This window comes from Fusarium graminearum, chromosome 3 (genome assembly GCF_000240135.3).
Source record: "Fusarium graminearum PH-1 chromosome 3, whole genome shotgun sequence".
Classification (NCBI taxonomy): domain Eukaryota; kingdom Fungi; phylum Ascomycota; class Sordariomycetes; order Hypocreales; family Nectriaceae; genus Fusarium; species Fusarium graminearum.
Window position 1 is genome coordinate 1542637 of NC_026476.1, and position 20156 is coordinate 1562792.

Here is a 20156-nt window from a genome sequence, read left to right on the forward strand (position 1 = left end):
AGAGTCAAGGAGGGAACAGAAAGGCTGACCTCTCAGCTCTGGGATGCAAACCAAAATAACCAGAGAATATGCTCTCAACTATAATAAATTAGCCTATCAATTTTATCTATTATGGTTCTAGAGTTTAAGCTCACTGATACTCCGAGGAGAGCAAAGATGAGACGGCAATGATAACGACGAGGTCTATGTCCCGAACGTCTGCCTCAGTAATCGACAAGTATTCATCATTGTATGACTACAAATAAAGGAATCTGACTTGATGACATAAAAAATGGACTGAGAGGAGTCACAGGCAAGCCGGCTGCAGCCTCTCTCCATAGTATAGTTATTCGATTCTCTCCCCCAATCGAAGAAAAAGACCACCTCAGAAACCCAGCAAGAGGTTCAGAAAGAAGACGTCAAGGAAGAAGAATACTTGTCTGCAGTCCAAGGCTTTGCCTATACCCAAGTTGATGGAGTCAATATCATGGTCTTGTTCGTTTCTTGTGTCTGAGGTCTGAACATTTCGTCTCCTGAGACTAAACAATTTCTCTCATTACCTGCTTAGCCAGTACCTACATACCGCTCAAACCATGTCGCTGAAAAAAAATACGCATCCTAATGATGGTTCTGTTAACCCTGAATATTCAACTCGACTCAAACCACTGGTTCTAAGGTATATATAACAATCACAGTCGAACGCTCTTCCAGCTGAGCTATTCGGGGAGATCTCCGAAGCGGAGGAATAGCTGTTGATGGTTCTAAGGTATATGTTAAATATGCTGAAATCCGCAATTATACAAGTACGTGCAGCAACCTCGACACCTTTAACTCGTCATCTAGGCACATTGAAATCTTCATCCTGCGTAGATCAGTTATGGTATTAAAGTATCAAAGAACCGTCTCATGCTGCCATTAGGTTGATATCAAGGATTCTAGCGGGTATGGACAGCGGTTTCTTGATTGCAATCAACTGACTTCAAAAAGGATATAATGGTTTGTGTTATTATGATCTGAAATTGTTCCTTGCTAAACGGTCTGGTTCATCGTCACTATCGTCTCTAAATCCCTCTTCAAGACTATACTCGGGTTAGCAATGCTCATGATATGAAAAAACGAAACAAAAAAAACGACATGTTCTTCTTGTGGCCACTTACTCTCTGCTCAGCCGCCTGGCATTGTCTGGCCGGGCCGCACGGGTATCTGCCTCCATCTGACGCCAGGTAGCCTCGTCGACGTTTCCAAGTTCTTCTCCATCATCACCTATTCCGTCATCAGAACCGTCGTCGGATGCGAACGCGACGTCGCGGTTGGAGCGCCACGCAGCTACGCGGGCCGTTATGCGCTCGCGCAAAGACGACGTATGGGACGATAACGTGTCGAGGGGAAGATATTGACTGTAGCGGGCGTACCGACGCCATAATGGAATAAGAATGTATGTGAGCAGAATGAAGAGAATCAACGAGATGACGGCGGGAATAATGAGCGTCTAATTGCGATCAGGTGTTAGTATCGTACCGCCACGAACGCCAAGAATATTGGTCAAGTTGTCATGATGAATACATACCTTGATGACCGACATTGTCGTGCCCATGTTCTATCTCTCAAGGACCGAAGGGGACGAGTCTAGAGCTTGTTTCAGCGTAAAATGCAAGTTTCGAGGGTGCAGCGGATGCCATGAGGTTCGAGATCCGACGTTGCCTTGAGGTTACGACAGGATAGTAGAGGCTGTAGGCAGCCCTGGAAACGTGGCTGAAGCCACAATCACAAAGGGCCCAGCGGGAGGTGACGACGCCGAAGATCCCGCTAAAAGGGGTCGACCAACGGAAGGGTTTAAACTTGCAAGGGGGTTAAAAGTGCCAATATCAACGTCAAAGATTGACGAGCGATTGATGTCCCCAGTTCATTATTGAGAATAAAGTACATACATAAAGTAGTGGAACTTGTAATTGAATTCTAGCTGAAGCTTCCTGCTCATCAAGACAATTGACATGATGATCACCCACATAGTATCTGTATTATTCGCATTAATGCCTTAAATCAATCCATGATCGGTAAATTTCCATAGCACGCCATTCATTGAGCGGGTCATGTAGCATCTACCTTCGTACGGATACAAAGTAATTGATACCTCGTATCATCAGCTTTTTCTCTCAAGCTAGACATGTCATGGATACGAGTAAGATATATCCTAAGATTATGGCCCGGCCTTCGGGTTGTAGAAAACTTCAATGTACTTGCATAAGGGACAAGATAATATGCCTAGTCATTCCATACTATGTTTAACCTGGCCTTTGGCTGGAGTACCTACTAATTTATTTCCCGTATCTTAAACTTGGGTCTTAAGTGTTTTGCTATACCCCTGGTCTACTAAAGTACAGAGTATTCTCTCCTGACAACTTCCGCTCATCAACCCTGTATGGGATTGTTCTTAGCTTAGAAAGATGGCTGAATCGTTATTCGTTATTCTTGGTAGAGGCAATGGCTTATGGATTGAGGCTCACAATGTCTAAAAGTCCAAGTACGACAGCCGGCAGTTGAAATCGAATGGAATGAGTCGAACTGAGGCCCTGAGTCAACCGACCTCGCTTAAGAATCAAGGATGGAGAAGAGAGATCTATGTCTCGTCTCAAAATAGTGGACGGATACGGACGGACCCCGAGACAAAGGAGAAGAGCTGCACGCGGTTCAAGGGATAGTTGAGACAGTTGAAAGGAAGAATTCCATGCATGTGTATGTGTATAATGTGGGGATTACAGCTTAAAGATGCTTTCGTGGAAGCCAGGCAAATGCGCAACAACTGTTACCACCTCATGAGCTCAAGTGTAACATGAAGATCATGGCCAGATACATCATAGTTAGCTGGTTGCATGAACTATTCCCAGGCATACCGTCAACTTGGCACTCGTAAGGATGTATAGTAAGTACTCCTGTGACGTGCCGCATGTTGGTACGAGGGTTTGTTGTAGCTCAAAGATCTTGCAGCACTATCAGTGCGATTGATTATACGTTGACAGTCCCAGTTTCCTGGAAGCTGCCAAGTTGTCGTGGACACGTTTCTGCATCCTTCTTATCTTTGATAACGCTAGAAATGATATGAAATATTCTACAAGCAAATGTAGGTTGACAGTGTCTACGCGTCTTTAATCTAGAAAGCCCACTTCCCCTGATAGGTCCCTTGATTCTTGGAACAAAAAAGCTACCCGCCTGTGAACGGGTTGCTGCTAAAAAGCGTCCATCCCACGAGGTCGGGCCAACGCCCAGTCACAGCGCTTTTTAGGGGTGTCAATCATGGACCTACCTCAGCTTGGGTGAACTCCATCCACTTATGACGCCCAATGATAAGCACTGACTGACTATGTGGTCAATCTTGGCTGATGAGCGAAATTTAAATTATACCAAACGAATGTATACGAACTATCGATTTCAACACCTTGACCTGTGTACACTGTTAGGGCTTTTGGGACGTCTCTGAATTACTAAGTACCTTAGGCTGCTCAATTTCAGAAGGATCCATGATTCTCGATGCCCGCCCGTACGCTACCCGTGCTACCAGGTTCCCCTTGGCGCTCACAGCGCTGAAATCGCTCTTAGCTTAGCTTCCTTAGGTGCCTACCCGACCTCTAAGCGGCGGCTAAGCAATACTGGATCCATCATCCCCATAGACACTCAAGCCAATCCGCATTCGTCTTGCCCGTGACCCTCGGTTTGGCTTGAGCAGCTACAAGATCCCTGACGATAGAGAAAGGATCCAATCCAACCAGATCATCCCCGTCTTTTGGACACCCAACTGACTTGAATGATTAGGTCGGATCCAACACTTTACTTTACTGCTACGCTACGCTCCTTTATGCACACCACCTTGAGTTAATTCGGTTTGCAGTTCAATTCGTTTCATTCTGGCACCACTCCTTCAAGCAGCGGCATCATCCGGTCAAGCTTAGGCCTTTTCTTTGTCTTTTTACCTTACCTTTTTACCTTTACCCCCCCTTCCAGTTCCTTACACTGCAGTATCTACATACATTTCCTTTCTGTCAAAAAGCAACTCCCGGCGATCAAGGTTCCAAGCCCGCCCACAACGCTCACGCCGCTTCGATTTGGAGATCCTCCGCACCCCGAATAGTCTCCCATCGTTTCATTCAACGTCGAATACTGTGCCCCAAATGAAGCGAGCGGCCCAGGGCCAGCAGCACATCACCAACTTCACGTGTTCCAACTCGTAACCGTTGGTTGACGAGCACGAGCACGAGTCCTCGACCTCGATTCCTCCTTTTTTTCTTCTTTTTCTTTTACTAGTAACACATCAGCTCGAAATCGACATTACTTTCGAAATACGATTCGCAACCTAAACACTCCGCTTCGACGACTGTCGCGGACACGACGTCGCAGTCGCCATGTCTGACAAGACTAGACAGTCCTCTGGCGGCCGGTCTCTCTTCTCGCGAAGTAAGCACAAGGAGAAACGCTTAAATGAGGACTTGAGATACCCCGCAGACGATGCAGCCAGCTTTCGGTCCTCGCGCCATAAGCGAGAGTCGTCTGCTATTTCGTTTGACGGTCGCCCAGAGTCCTCCGACGGCGGTATCAACCAGATGGCCGGGGTTATAACTTCGATTCCATACGACACCATCGGGGGCGGGTCACGCTCTCCAGTTCCTGTCGAATACTTGCCCAAGGGCGAGCAGATGCCGGTGCGCCGAGGAGAACCTCTTCCACACCACCTCAATCAAAATGGCCAAGACTATCACCAATATCCAAGCTGGGACGGGTCAGGCCAGTCTGGGGCCCGTTCTCCAGGGCGCCAGCCTGCTGGTTTCGGTTATCCCAATGCAAATGTTACCATGGCTTCGACAGGACGCCAGACTCAATATCAGCAATGGGGCCCTGCCAGGGGCAGTTCGTCTCATTCAAATAATGCCCCTAACCCCCGATACGACTCATTAATGTCTTCCACTGCTCGAGGCTCAGCAGACAACTTGAGCATACAGTCAGGTAATTCGCGCCACGCTCATACTATGATATCTCGCTCACCAAGAACAGCAATGCCAAGTGCGTCTTCTCAAAGCTCCTATGCTGCTTCGCAGTACTCAAATCGCGATTCCCACCGATTCACCAAATTTCCCTCGGGTCCTCCTCCAGGACAAAGCGACCCTCAGGGTGGTTTCTATTTCCCGAAACCCGATGACGATAATGTGGTCGAGCAGATGTTTCTGCAGCTGATGCAGAAGCGAGGATGGCACAACCTCCCTGAGCAAGCCAGGAGACAGATGATGGCCTACCCGGCCCAAAAGAAGTGGACGTTGCTCTATCAAGATCGACTCACCGAGTGGCAGGGCGAGCAAAAGCGCCGACAAACAGCACGACCGACACAGTATACCGCGACCCCCGATATCACGACTTATTCCGACGAGGAAGGCACTCCAGAATGGTATGTCCGACGAGTTATGGAGGACCGACTTGACACGAAGGGTATGGGAAGTTTGGAGGTAAACCTAAGGACTCAGCAGATTGGTTGGGTAAAGAGATTTGTCGAGTGTCAGGGACAGGTCGCCTTGATGACCTTGCTACTTAAGATCAACCGCAAGACGGCACAGGGACCTGCCCAAGACAGTGGCCGCATCGACAGAGGCCTTGACCGCGAGTACGACATCATCAAGTGTGTAAAAGCATTGATGAACAACAAATTTGGTGCCGATGATGCCTTGATACACCAGAAAGTCATGGTGGCACTCGCCAGCTCGCTCATTTCTCCTCGACTCACCACGCGAAAGCTTGTCAGTGAAATCATCACCTTCTTGTGTACATGGGGAGAGAATTCCGAAGGTCACTTGAAGGTCATTCAAGCTCTCGATGAAGTCAAAGTAGCATCAGGAGAAAATGGGCGATTTGATGCTTGGATGCGCCTGGTCGAGGTTACCATCGATGGCAGGGGCAAGATGGGAAGTTTGGTCGGCGCCAGTGAAGAGTTGAGGACTGGTGGTATTGGAATGGAGAACCTGCTTATGGAATATGCCGTCGCGACCCTCATGCTTGTCAACATGATAATCGATTCGCCCGAGAGAGACTTGGAGTTGAGGATACACATTCGAGCTCAGTTTACAGCATGTGGCATCAAGCGAATCTTGACGAAGATGGAGGAGTTCCAATACGAACTCCTGGACAAGCAGATCGAGCGATTCCGAACCAATGAGGCCATTGACTATGAGGATATGTTGGAAAGGGAAAACAGCAGCATCAAGGACGACGTAGAGGGCGAAGTCAAGGATCTCACTGATCCCGTTCAAATTGCGGATGCTATTCAGCAGCGTCTTCAGGGTACCAAGACCCAGGATTACTTCATTTCAGCTCTGCAGCATCTTATGCTCATCCGTGCCAACGACGGCGAAGAGCGGCTACGCATGTTCCAGCTGGTCGATTCAATGCTGAGCTACGTCGCTATGGATAGGCGATTGCCGAACATGGATCTTAAGCAGAGTCTCAATTTCACAGTCCAAAGTCTGTTAGACAAGCTGCATACAGATTCGGAAGCCAGACAGGCACAGGATGAAGCCCTCGAATCGCGACAGATCGCCGAAGCCGCTATGGCGGAGCGCGATGAGGTGAAGGCTCAGCTGGAGCTGGGTGCCGATGGATTAGTTGCCAAGTTGCAGAGGCAACTGGAGGAGCAAGCTAGGTTTATCGATGCTCAAAGGAGACAGGCGGATGGACTCAAAGCCGAATTGGATAGCATGCAGACTATGCGAGCTAAGGAAGCGCAGCGGTATGAGCTGGAGACAAGAGAGTTGTACTTGATGCTTCGAGACGCTCAAGATGTTGCAGCATCCAAAGCCATCAAGAGTGCAAATGTCACCGCCAGCAAGACTGCACCTCCCGAGGACCCTGCTCGCATGCAAGGTATTCTGGACCGCAACCGTCTCATGGAGCGGCTGCAGATGCAGATCGAGCGACAAAAGACACAATACAAGCTTGAGGGACGTGTGTGGGGAGATGCTGTCGGACCCTCAGATCGTCTTCGAGCTCTCCGTGAGGAGATGGATGACAGACCCGGAACACCTCCTGGCGGTGGAACGCCTCCCCGAGACTTCACAAACAGTGTATTGGGCAGCATCAACCGCAACACGAAGATCCCCCGCAAGCCTCTCAAGAGACGTTCTGATGGCGAAGTTATCGAAGAGGACGATGAGACCGAGGGCGAGGATGGCGTTGTCTACGAGAAGCCCAGAATCGTTGAGATGAAGCGACCAACGATTGACGCTAAGCAACAAGCTGGTCTGCTCGGTGAGATCGGCTCCAAGGTTAAGAAGTATGATGGTAGCGACTCTGAGGATGACACAACCGGTCCTTCACACCCTAGTATGGAGACTTCGTCACCCATCACTCCTCCAGGCGATGGCGAAACACCCAAGATTGAGGTCACTGCTGCTGGCGCTGCTCCTCCGCCTCCTCCGCCGCCGCCTCCACCACTACCTATGCCTGGCCAGCTCTCTGGAGCTCCACCACCACCTCCTCCACCTCCGCCTCCCCCTATGCCTGGCCAAATCCCTGGAGGACCTCCACCACCTCCGCCGCCTCCTCCCATGCCAGGTATGCTTGGTGGACCACCTCCGCCTCCCCCACCTCCCCCAATGCCTGGTGCTGGAGGTATGCCGCCTCCTCCACCTCCTCCAATGCCTGGTGGTGCTATGTCTGGGCACTATTTGTCTCGACAACCCGCTTTCGGGGCCACCCCAGGCATTGGCTTGCCTGTTGTCCGCCCCAAGAAGAAGCTCAAAGCTTTGCATTGGGAGAAGGTTGACGCCCCTGAGACCAGTCACTGGGCGGCACACACCCCCTCTGCTGAGGCTCGGGAGGAGAAGTATCAGGAGCTTAGCAAGAAAGGTATTCTCGACGAGGTTGAGAAGCTATTTATGGCAAAGGAGATCAAGAAGATTGGCATGGGAGGCTCCTCTAAGAAGGACGACAAGAAGCAAATCATTTCTTCTGATCTCCGTAAAGCTTATGGTAAGTTGATTGCTGTTTGGTTGACATGGAGCCTGGTGCTAACAATATGTAGAAATCGCTTTTGCCAAGTTTTCGCAGCACTCTGTTGAGAAGGTTGTTCAGTCAATCATCCAATGTGATTCAGAAATTTTGGATAATGTTGTTGTGATGGACTTCCTGCAGAAGGACGATTTGTGCAACATCCCTGACAACACAAGTAAACAAATGGCGCCATACAGCAAGGACTGGACAGGCCCTGAGGCCAAGTCTCAGACCCGTGAACTCGATCCCACTGAGCTCACCCGTCAAGATCAGCTTTACCTCTACACGGCCTTTGAGCTGCACCACTACTGGAAGAGTCGAATGAGAGCACTTGCTCTCACCAGAAGCTTCGAGCAAGAGTACGAAGAGATCAACGACAAGATCAGACAAGTTGTTACAGTGTCTGAGTCGCTACGTGATTCCGTTTCATTGATGAATGTTCTTGGTCTTATTTTGGATATTGGTAATTACATGAACGACGCGAACAAGCAAGCACGTGGTTTCAAGCTCAGTTCCTTGGCACGATTGGGTATGGTAAAGGACGACAAGAACGAGTCAACACTGGCCGATCTCGTGGAGCGTATCGTCCGGAACCAGTACCCCGAGTGGGAGACTTTCGCTGATGATATCAACGGCGTTATGACTGTGCAAAAGATCAACATCGAGCAACTGCAGGCGGATGCAAAGAGGTACATCGATAATATTCGAAACATTCAGATGTCCCTGGATTCAGGTAACCTGAGCGACCCCAAGAAGTTCCATCCCCAGGACCGAGTCAGCCAAGTCGTCCAACGCATTATGAAGGATGCCAGACGGAAATCTGAACAGATGGAGCTGTACCTGGAAGAGATGATGAGGACATACAAGGACATTATGGTATTCTATGGTGAAGATCCTGCCGACGATGGAGCCCGCCGGGATTTCTTCGCCAAGTTGGCGCTCTTCGTGGGCGAGTGGAAGAAGTCTCGTGACAAGAACGTACAGGTTGAGGAAACGAGGAGACGTAACGAGGCATCGATGAAGCGAAAGCATACGGCGCAGCTCAAGCTTACCAGCAACAGCACCGAAGCTGGACCTATATCTCCTTCCAACACCGGTGCAATGGATTCCCTACTGGAGAAACTGCGTGCAGCTGCGCCCCAAGCTCGGGATCAGAGAGACCGAAGAAGGCGAGCGCGACTCAAGGATCGTCACCAGGTGCGTGTTGCTTCTGGACAAAAGATCCCAGACATCGACGAGATCCCAGAAGCAGAGGCAACTATCAAGGCTGCAGAAGCACCAAGCGAAGACGACTCGACCGTACTCAGCCCTGGTATGTCATCACCTCGCTCAGGTGGGGATGATCTAGCAGACAGGGCGGCTGCTTTGTTGCAAGGCATGCGCAGTGGAGATGGTGCAGATGACGAGAATCCTGAGAGGAGGGAAACGCTTCGCAAGGCTAGACGGCAGACAGCGGAGGAAGAAAGAAGGTTAAGGAGGCGGCGGAGGGATAGGACGGCAACGAACCAGTCAGAAGAGAACGCAGAGGAGCACAAAGAAGAGTCCAGACCAGAGTCCAAGGGCGGAGAAGACGAGGCAGCGAAAGAGCAACACAGTGAAGCTGAACCGCCTACAGAGGACGATGTACCAACGCCCAAGGCAGATGCTGCAGGTGATGGTGCGGTAGAGGAAGACCATGGAGAAAAGGCATGAGGATGAGATGGATGGACGGACGGACGGACGGTGTTTGTCATTCGATGCATACCAATGGTGTTGGGAACTGTTTAGGAGGGAGATGGAAAGGGGATACCGCGTTTGTATGTAGTCAACGCGCTATACGTAATGTCTACACCAGCACACAGTAAAAGAGAGTATTTAAACAAGCCTTGATTATTGTTGATTTGTTATTGAAACATTGAAACTCACTTTGACAGACTCGCAAATTAATAATACATGTTTACGCAATTAGCCGCCTAGTTAAGTATATCTGGTCTGGTTTTAGGAGGATATCTTGCTCGGTGACAAACTTATAGGTCTGGCATAAATGTAGTATTACTATCGCCTAAACTCCTGCCTAAATTAAGTACACTGCAAATACAATGTACCAATGAATATTCTAAACCACCCTGTGATAAAACTCTCTATCAAGATGGACTGAGAGGTCTATTGAAACCGCCGTTTCGGTTCATGTACTGGCGATACTCCGTCTTCTTCTCCTTCCGCACTCCACCAGCGTTGTTTCCCAAGACCTTCTTGTTCTTTGTCGTTCCGAACCCACCAAAGCCCATCATGGCCTGCATGGCAGCCAGGTCGTCGTCCTCTGCTTCCATTGGGTCGTCCTCTGCCTCGGAGGCCTGGCCATCTTCTGAGTGGGCGGTTTCCTCTTCGCGCTCGGGGCGTGATGTGGGTGGTGGTGGGGAGCGGCTGGCACGAGATCCGACATTGAAAGACATGTGAGGTGCTGGACGCTTGGCTTCGGGGCGAGTACGTGTGGGAAGGGTTGTTTCGTTAGAGGAGGGGCTGCGAGATTGTGGTGACGCAGAGCGACGGGGTTTGGCTGAATGAATTGTTAGTCTTGCCTTTTTGTAAGAGGATTAAAAGTGCATACCTCTTCGGTCCCTATCATCATCGCGACGATCATCCCTTCTTGGTTTTGGCGGTGCATCGTCTCCATCGTCTCGTCGCCTGTCTCTCTTATCTCGGTCATCATGGTGTCGCGAACCCCGATTATTTTGGCGATTTCTATCCCCATCCCTGTTTCTTCTATCAGGAGACCTGGAACGATCTCTATATCCACGGCGTTCGCGCGATCGGGACCTGTACCCTCTGCGATCACGGTCGTTGTTGTCCCTATCCCGTCCTCCGCCTCCGCGCCTATCGCGCCTATCAGATTCGTCCCACATTTGACGACTGTCTGGCCGTCTACTTCGTCTCGAGTCGCTCATGTCGTCGATATGGTATTTACGTCTGCTCCTCGACTTTGTTGGGATGCGTTGACTATTCAAAGCGGGATGTTGTTGGAGAAAGCATGCATCTAGAGAATTCTAGAAACGCAAGGCTACTGCAAAACAACTTTAATGTGGAGATCGACATAACGTGGCGGTGGCTAGTGAAGCCAATTGATTGGTCGAAGCTCTACCACTGAACCCCGGATTTCCTAGAGTTTCAGCCTTGCGTCGTCATTGTCAATTCGGAGGCCCCAACGTACGTGTTCTCTGGAGCTTCGCCTGTCTGCAAGCTGCAACAAACCGATTGCGGTAGTGGATTTCTTTACAAGTTCCAGAACCCCATCCACGATCGTATCTTCAGAGATAAATAAAGGGGTATTTAATTCCTCAAGATCATGGTCAAGATCGCCCAATGGGTGTCGACGGCGGCACTCATCCTGGGCGCCTCAGCCGCAGATGAGGCCTCATCTGTGCTGACGACAGAGATTGGCCGTCAAAATAACCAGAGTCTCTTTTGGGGTCCATACAAGTCCAACTTGTATTTTGGTGTGCGGCCGCGAACACCAGATGGTTTATGGACGGGGCTCATGTGGGCAAAGGTTGACGACTACCAAGACATTCAGAATGGTGTGTGAAACGTTTGGTTATTACTCCCAAATTTACTAACGCTAGTCTCAGGATTCAGATACACTTGTGAACAAGGAGAAGATATTCATGGATATGGATGGGATGAATACGATGCACGCATAGGCGGTGTGCAATCAATCCACGACAAGGGCAACAATATTGACTTGACAACGACATTTGTCAAGATTCCAGGAGGCAATCATGGCGGAAGCTGGGCCGCTCGCATCAAGGGCGAGCTTCGAGAAGGTGCCGCAAAGGACACCAAGACCATGCTTTTCTATTACATCGCCCAGGACGGCGAAGGTGAGCTCGATGTTGAAGGTGAAGGCACACAATTTGGTTTCGAGGACGATGTCACTTTCAGCGGAAACTCGAAGACTCTGGGAGACTACAAGCTTGCCGTAACAAAGGGCACCGGAAAGCATCCCACCTCCAACAACAAATTGCTCGAAGACCGACATGGAGACAAGACTATTGTCTCAAGTCCCCAGGACGTTCCAGAGGACCATACCTGGCAGGGCAAGCCTGTTGTGTTTAAGAAGCTTCAAGAAGCTGTTTCGCCCGTCCAAGAAAATGCCGACCAAACTGACCCTCCACCACCATGGCAGGTGTACCGTATTGCCCACGTACCCGCCAAGGCCAATGTCCAGATCGTAGAGAAGACGTTTGAAGGACCCTTCGAATTCGATGTTATCTTCTCATCAGCATCTTCTGGAAAGGAGTTCAACTCTGAGGACGTTACCGAGCAAATCAAGAAGACCTCCGAGATCTTCAACGAGCGATTCGCAAACACTTTCAAGCTCAAAGAGCCATTCAATCTCGAGAAATACAAGAAGTTTGGCAAGAGCATGTTTTCCAACCTTGTTGGTGGTATCGGATACTTCCACGGTCACCAGATCATTGACCGATCCTATGCTCCTGAATACGAAGAGGAGGATGAAGAATTTTGGGTTGAAGCTGCAAACGCCAGGAGTCGCACGAAGCCGGATCTTGAAGGACCCTACGAGCTTTTCACCAGTGTTCCTTCTCGCCCTTTCTTTCCTCGCGGCTTCCTCTGGGATGAGGGTTTCCACCTTATCCCCATCGCCGATTGGGATATCGATCTGACTCTTGAAATTGTCAAGAGCTGGTACAACACCATGGACGACAATGGCTGGATTGCTCGCGAGCAGATCCTGGGTCACGAAGCTCGTAGCAAAGTACCCCCTGAGTTCCAAGTTCAGTACCCCCACTACGCCAACCCTCCCACTCTCTTCCTCATCATTGAGGGCTTTATGGAGCGCCTTCGTGCGGCCAACGGTACTGAACCCCAGAAGCTGGAGCGCTTGATTGGGGCGGACCTTTTGCAAACTGCCCATCTCGACAACATCGAACTCGGCGAGACCTATTTGCGAAAGTTGTATCCCCTTCTGCGCCGCCAGTATGATTGGTTCCGTAAAACCCAGCGTGGTGACATCAAGAGCTACGATCGTGAGGCTTACTCCACCAAGGAGGCGTATCGATGGAGAGGCCGTACTGAAACCCATATCCTTACCAGCGGCCTGGATGACTATCCCCGACCTCAGCCCCCATCCCCTAGCGAGCTGCATGTCGATCTCATGTCTTGGGTGGGCCTCATGACAAAGTCCCTAATGAACATCGCAGACGCTCTCGGTATGGCTGAAGACGTCGACGAGTACAAGACCAACTTGGAGGGTATTGAGCACAACCTCAACGACCTTCACTGGTCTGAAAAGGAGGGTTGCTACTGTGATGCAATGGTTGACGACTACGAGGAGCACGCTCTCGTATGCCACAAGGGCTACGTTTCCCTGTTCCCCTTCCTGGTTGGTCTCATGAAGGCTGACGACCCCAAACTGGGCAAGATCCTGGACCTCATCGGTGACGAAGATCACCTCTGGAGCCCACACGGTATTCGCAGCCTGAGCAAGCAGGATGAGTTCTACAACACTGGCGAGAACTACTGGCGCAGCCCAGTGTGGATGCCAATGAATTATCTTGCCGTGTCTCAGCTTCAAGTAAGTACCTCGTAACGGATGATTGAAAATAGTGCAAATGCTAATGTAACTACTCAGAATGTTGCCTCGCAAGAAGGCCCGTTTCAAGCCAAGGCCAAGGACTTGTTCTCGCGTCTGCGCAAGAATCTTGTCGACACAGTGTACAAGAGCTGGGAAGAAACAGGCTTTGCCTGGGAGCAATATAATCCTGATACGGGAGCCGGACAGCGAACACAGCATTTCACTGGATGGACTAGTCTGGTCGTCAAAATTATGGCCATGGATGACCCCAGCAAAGAGGATCATGTTAGAGACGAGCTTTGAGTGGATAAGGAGAAAAGGCCCTGTATGGCCAGCTATGCGGACGATTTGACTGTGTAGGCACTAGACTTTACTTGCTAAGTCATTGGCTAGACTGTTACCTATAGCTAGGAAACCGGAAATATACTCACACGGCTCCTACCGCATCCTTGAACCATGTGAAGGCTTGGTGCGTTGAAACTAGGAACGAACTATAAACTGGGAACAGGGATCGAATCATTTTGCCATTTCGGGTAAGCTAGGGACAGAAGCCTCTAACTCTCGTTCTGCACTTGTGGAGGACGGGTGGCTGTGATTTGTCCTTGCGTACCTTGCCAAGGTTCTTTGGCTGCAGATTAATCCGTGCACTGTTGTCTATCGGCAGGCTGTCACTGTCTGGTGGCGTCCGGCGGGACTTATTCAATCGACCGAGGGCTGTCAATTCGAAAACGAAATACAGTATAGTCAACGTCAGCGGGATTGCTGCAATGGTGTTGGCTATAGTTAGACTCGGCAGCGATTCCTAACCGGTGCCTAGCTCTGCATGGTACTATTCCCAGACGTAGAGTCACTGCCGAGACTTGTGAGATGCATGCCGTAGCCATTCTTAGCAATGAGCCAAAGCTTACAACTGTTCCAATGCATGAAGTTGAAAACCGCTGCAGATCCTGGACTAAGGCAGACATTTAGCCTACTGATTACCTGCAGTAGTGTAACCACCAGTCCAGGACCAGATGATCCCTGTAAGATACCCCTGCAAGCGTTGAGGATCCTTCCCGAGACATGTCCCAGGGGACTACCGTGGTGTAAGCTCGAGAAACGAAACGAAACGAACATCGGTTGATGAGCACTAGGATCAGAATGGCTGTATCTGTGGCATAGTGCAATGTCTCAGAGGTAGCCAGGATGACAAGAGGCGGGACAATGGCTTTAGGGCTTATTAGGTGGGAATGGCGACGGTAGAGCTCGGTTCAGGTTGCAAGGCTGATTTCCTGGAGAATGCCTCGTGGTAGTGAGTGTAGTAAGTCAGCACATTGATTGGGTAAATTGGATCACGTCCAGGGCTATGCATCGAGCTAGTTAGCGAAAACAGTCAGATCGTGCGATAACGCGCCAATTGTCCAATTGTAACACATATTCTATTTATAAAGCGCCTGGGCGCTTAACTGTCGACAAGGGTATCATTGTTGGTGGCAGGGTGAGAGTTGTGTCTCATTGCGGCTGTTTGATGCGCTCAGACACATGACAAGATGATGGGAAATGCGAATTTGCGAATAAAGATTGATTCATTTGATAGAGTAGACGTGAAATGTCGTTCCCGTGAGGGGATATCTGGCGTCTGGCTTCTGTCTCGCCCACCATTGGCGCAAGTCGAATCAATTACTGTTTGGGGGTCTGGCCAATAGCAGGCGGTACCATAGATCTCGGTGAGAATCGCAACCCCCAGTTCGAGGTTGAACGGATCCGACGGGACAACTCAGAAATTAGGTCCCATGGCACTGGGAGGAGGGCCTTGGGCCTGGGCATGGCCGGGCCATCCCAACCCAACCCTACGAACGGGTAATGCTGTAGGTGCCGTGCCGCCGGAACCAGAGTATGCCGGGTATCCAATAATAAGATTTGGATAGGCTGTTCCAGGGTGTTGGCGGCGATTACCTCATGTACAAAGAATTAGTACCTAAGGCTTGTCTCAAGTGTGACGTTTCATTCGGCTGCTGCCCCCACGAGGGAACCTGTGCAGCACAGTCATTAGAGCCAGGATGAGCAATTCGAACTTGTCCCAATATGAGTCACGATAAGAGAATTGGGAAATTCGGTCAAGCATTCAATGCCCCAAGCGTTATGCTTGTAAGAAAGGCGGAGATGAGATTGAGTTGAGACTTGCATTTGACCTGAGTTGAGGTGCCCGAAGAAGGGATAAGATGGGTTGGGAAGGTGGGATAAAGTGGAATCCGGGGCAGTTTGTCACTTCGGCAGGCGGAACCCACGGGCTTGACCGATGCATGCCAATGGGGAAGTCGCGTCATGGTGTTAATGGTTGCAGCCGCCATTTGGGGGGAGCATGACAAAGATGATGACAAAATAACTGACGCATTCTGCTTACAAACTTGGCTATCATGATGCCATTTGTAAATGTCTTGTTTTTTAGGCAACCCTTTTAACTTATCGAACCCCTCCATGTGACAGAATGAACCATTGGGGACGCGCACTCTGGATTGAGCACATGTCGAGACGCATTCAGGGTCAATTCCATTATTGGCAACTCTCATATCACCAATCTCTTATACGCCAATACTACTTTCAACTGCTCCTGTAATCTCCATCCCTGACTCCGAGCATTGTCGGAGTTTGCTTGGAATCATATCACACGGCCTCATTTGTCAGCCTTTATGAAGTTTTAAGTGCGGAATTACAATTGACAATCAATGGATGGATGGACAGTCAAGATTCCGGATGGCGTGGAAGTAGGATCGAGATACGAATTACCCGACGTATTGTCGCGTATTTACGTATCTAAGCTCCGTCATCATCCTCGTCAGTCCCTGACTAACAATGTGATATTGAAACTCAGGCTTTGGGGGTCAAAAGATCACCATCACGAAAATGCTGTACTATGTAGGTACAGGATGGCATCTAACTGCAACACTACCTGGTATGTTTTGATCTCCGTGGGCAGAGCCGTGGACGAGTACGGACCAAGTATGACAACGACATGGGTCCAGGGGTGTTTTATTTCAAGGAGGCTGTGGCTTACTCTTATTCCCTGTCCAAGCCCCCCGTAAGCCAATCTGTCCCCGTAATACGCACCGCAACTTGTTCGACTTACTTGACTGGATACGGCCCACGTCTTCCGCTCCCGGCGAAGATTCTTTTGTCAAACAGAAGATTACCAGAAACCCCCCTGTAATGCAAGGTCCCCAAAGAATCCTCAGCCCTACGATGCTGTCCCTCCACCAGTCACGCTTCAGATCCCGGCCCCTGTCAGCTCGCCGACATGGCGCAGGCGTATATACTCTGTCCTGACCAAACTAGTATCTCCCAGTCCCGGTTGATGACTGTTCCCACGACCGTGTCAAAGAAGTTTCCATGCACGGAATATGGCAATGCACAATCTACCTTACCTACCCAGGTAGCCTTGTACCCTCCCCCTAGCCTGTCTTGGTACCTTAGTACATGTTTCTATTTTGTATCCCTGCTGCCGTAGGTGTGCTTGATCCATCGTCATGGCACGACCCGAATAGGCGTCAGCCTTCCACCGTTGTCTCCCTGGTAGTCATCGCCTACCGAGATTCCTTATCCTTCTTCTTACTTGAAGTCCTCTGTATATAAGTGTCCTGCCATCCGGGTCAAATCTAAAATGAAAACATCATCACCATCAACATCTTCCATCCATCTCATCTAACAGCATCCACACTCTACAACTTTAATCACTTACACACAACAACACAACACAACTCTCAACTCAACTCAGTTACAACTTCAACTTTCAACCCTGTTCAGTTTACTTTCAAACCAAACAACTCATTCATCACATTTACAATGGCTGCTTTCACTCTCACATTTGCTCCCTCTACCCGCTCCTTCGGCCGCAGTGGTTACAACAAGGACGGTGACGACTCTGACTCCAAGCCCACAAACAGCCGTGGCCGATCTGGCTACAATGAGCCTGAGGAGGGAGACTCTGGTCGTTCTGGCTACAACGGCCCTGACGACGACGAGAGCTCTCAGGGCAACAAGGGCCGCTCTGGCTACAATGGTCCCAGCGACGATGACGAGTAAAAGCGTCTCAATCGTCTTGGATTTTTCAAAAGCATACACAAAGCGGTAACGCAAGCATGGATGGGGCGTTTTCTGTTTATACACCTGCTTTCCCCCTCAGCATTATTACGGAGTTTCTTCTTTTTCTTTTGGCATCAGCATCAGCGTTTGGATAGTATTGGGCATAGAAACAGCATCGCGGGTTGGGATTGGAAAAGGAGGACACACAAGCATAGCGGGATTGGATTTGCATCAGCATTGGAATTGGCATGGCATAGAAGCAAGCAACAGGCATTGTATATTTTCTTATTTCTTTTTATCATCATTCTCATTTCAAATGTCTCTCTCGTTCTTTCTTTTGTCTAGATGTGGCCCTGGTGGTCGACTCGGGCACATTAACCCAACTCCCATAGACCGGCGTTATGGCTTATAGAACTTCTTTCGACGACAATAGACATTCAACTCTTCTCTTTAGCAACCTTTTCTTTCCCGCCGTCGTTTGTGACAAGTAGCTTACTTCCCCACACAGAATCTAACACGTCAAGTCAGCATTGTGTCTAACACCTGCATCAGCTCGGTCAGAACTTACTTCTCAAAGATAACGCCCAAAACATCTTCCACATCTCCAAACTCACCCCGACCTGTGATCCGGGCCAGACAATCGGCGGCATATCGCAGATACTCAGCGGCGAGGACCGTGTCAGCGTCCATGCCTTCCTCGGGAGTAGCCTCCACCATGAAATCTTCCAAATGTTGTCGGCATTTGATCAAGAGTTGGCGCTGGCGTTCCGTTACACCCAACAAATCCTGGAGATCGACAGGCATGGATGTCATCCTTTCAAAGGATTCCACGAGCCTGGTAATCACGGCCTGAATACCGCCCGGATCCTTGCTCTCCCATGACCCTGTCTGAGCCTCCTTACACGAGATCGACACGAGCTCCGCCGCCGCCAGCTTAGGGGCCCGAAGTTGGGCATTTTGTCGAAATTTCTGAACAAGCTTTCCAAACTCCACTTTATCAACTGCATCTTGCTTGTTGACAACGACTAGGCAATCTTCCGCCCCTGCAGCAAGATCCAGCGTTTCCTCATCGTACTGCAAGAAGAATCCTCTCGGGCCCTTTTCCACTGACGCAAGGACAATGACGAGGTCCGATTCCAACGCTCGTTGTTTGGCTCGTCGTATTCCTTCTTCCTCCACGGCCCCAATTGCGCCACTCTCAGCCTCGCTGGTAATTTGCGAGCTCTGGGATCGGAATCCTGCCGTATCTGCAAAAGAGCACAAATATCCACGAATATCCAAGCTTGCCTCAACTATATCTCGCGTAGTGCCTGCTTCGCCAGACACGATGGAAGCCTCACGCCCGACGATCAGGTTCATGAGTGAGCTCTTGCCGACGTTGGGTGGACCCAGCAGTGCGATACGAATTCCGTTCCTCAGAAGCTCGCTTCTTTGACTTCCTTGCTCATGCAGCTCAATGCTGTGTAGCATCCTAGCTACTTGCGCCGTCACATTTTGCAGAAGTTCTGCCTGGGACTCATCGAAATGTTGGTCCTCTGAAAAGTCAATCAGGGCTTCGATTTCTCCTCTAGTCAGCAGCAGCTGTTCCCTCCACGCCTCGTATTGCCGACCAAGAGAGCCAGAGTTACCGCGCACGGCTGCACGACGCTGCTGTTCTGTCTCTGCTGCTAGGGTATCACTCAATGACTCAATTTGAGCAAGATCCAGCCGGTTGTTAAAAAAGGCACGCTTCGTAAACTCGCCGGGCTCTGCATATCGAATACGATGCGCAGTGGCACATTTCGGAATGGCTGCCAGTACTGCTTTGACCGTGGCTGATCCTCCATGAACGTGCAGCTCCAGAACATCATCTCCAGTTACAGTCTTTGGATTAGGAAAGTAGAGAATCAAAGCCTCCGAATCCAGAATGAGAGGTTGATTCTTGGCAGAACATGGATCATAGAGTGATCGCACAGTTGCAAACCTTGGTTTTGGCAATGGCTTAGATGGACAAAATGCCTTGTATATCTACGGTACCTGGTCAGTATATACTTGGCATGGTATTAAATGTGCTTACCTCTAGACATGACGGGCCAGAGATACGGATCACTGCAATACCGGCCCGGCCTTGTGCTGTTGACAGGGCATAAATTGTGTCATCTACAGCTGGGAGCCTGGAGACCGCTTCTGACTCATGGACAGCCCATGACTGTTGCGAGAACAATCTATGCCTCGCGATAGGATGGCATATTTGTAGTGATGAAAGCTGAGAACTGATCCGATTACTAAAACTGGAAGAGACTCGAAGAGGACTTGCGGCACAATTGAGTCTCCCCGGACGAAGGTTGCGCCTGAGCATCAGCAGGTGAGTTGGAGAAGAGTACGTATATTTTACTTGGGTTGTTCAAAGGCGAAGTGTATCAGCATAATGAATAATTGATGGGTTGATTGTGCTGAACAAGCTAAAAGTTTTACAGGCTCAAGTAAGTTGAAGGCCTGAGAGTTGGCCGTTACAGCGCTTGGGGTCCACTGAATTTGATACTTT

General features: G+C 49.9%; 5 protein-coding genes across 5 annotated transcripts; 2 read left to right on the forward strand and 3 right to left on the reverse strand.

Moving 5' to 3' along the window:
• Nucleotides 1-1040: 1040 nt before the first annotated feature.
• FGSG_05215 (uncharacterized protein) lies at nucleotides 1041-1561 on the reverse strand (the record flags this gene model as incomplete). The annotated part of the gene is made up of 3 exons (XM_011325425.1): nucleotides 1041-1050; nucleotides 1137-1468; nucleotides 1547-1561. The coding sequence occupies 3 exons, from the start codon at nucleotides 1559-1561 to the stop codon at nucleotides 1041-1043; spliced, it is 357 nt and encodes a 118-aa protein (XP_011323727.1).
• Nucleotides 1562-4373: 2812 nt separating this feature from the next.
• On the forward strand, nucleotides 4374-9693 carry FGSG_05216 (cytokinesis protein sepA; the record flags this gene model as incomplete). The annotated part of the gene is made up of 2 exons (XM_011325426.1): nucleotides 4374-7980; nucleotides 8033-9693. The coding sequence occupies 2 exons, from the start codon at nucleotides 4374-4376 to the stop codon at nucleotides 9691-9693; spliced, it is 5268 nt and encodes a 1755-aa protein (XP_011323728.1).
• A 314-nt stretch (nucleotides 9694-10007) lies between these two features.
• Nucleotides 10008-10992, reverse strand: FGSG_05217 (uncharacterized protein). The gene is made up of 2 exons (XM_011325427.1): nucleotides 10589-10992; nucleotides 10008-10537 (listed from the first exon to the last, which is right to left on the reverse strand). The coding sequence occupies exons 1-2, from the start codon at nucleotides 10923-10925 to the stop codon at nucleotides 10125-10127; spliced, it is 750 nt and encodes a 249-aa protein (XP_011323729.1). The 5' UTR covers nucleotides 10926-10992; the 3' UTR covers nucleotides 10008-10124.
• Nucleotides 10993-11323: 331 nt separating this feature from the next.
• On the forward strand, nucleotides 11324-13876 carry FGSG_05218 (uncharacterized protein; the record flags this gene model as incomplete). The annotated part of the gene is made up of 3 exons (XM_011325428.1): nucleotides 11324-11555; nucleotides 11607-13573; nucleotides 13631-13876. The coding sequence occupies 3 exons, from the start codon at nucleotides 11324-11326 to the stop codon at nucleotides 13874-13876; spliced, it is 2445 nt and encodes an 814-aa protein (XP_011323730.1).
• A 4248-nt stretch (nucleotides 13877-18124) lies between these two features.
• Nucleotides 18125-20038, reverse strand: FGSG_05220 (uncharacterized protein; the record flags this gene model as incomplete). The annotated part of the gene is made up of 4 exons (XM_011325429.1): nucleotides 18125-18143; nucleotides 18201-19639; nucleotides 19689-19836; nucleotides 20007-20038. The coding sequence occupies 4 exons, from the start codon at nucleotides 20036-20038 to the stop codon at nucleotides 18125-18127; spliced, it is 1638 nt and encodes a 545-aa protein (XP_011323731.1).
• Between the last annotated feature and the right edge of the window lie 118 nt (nucleotides 20039-20156).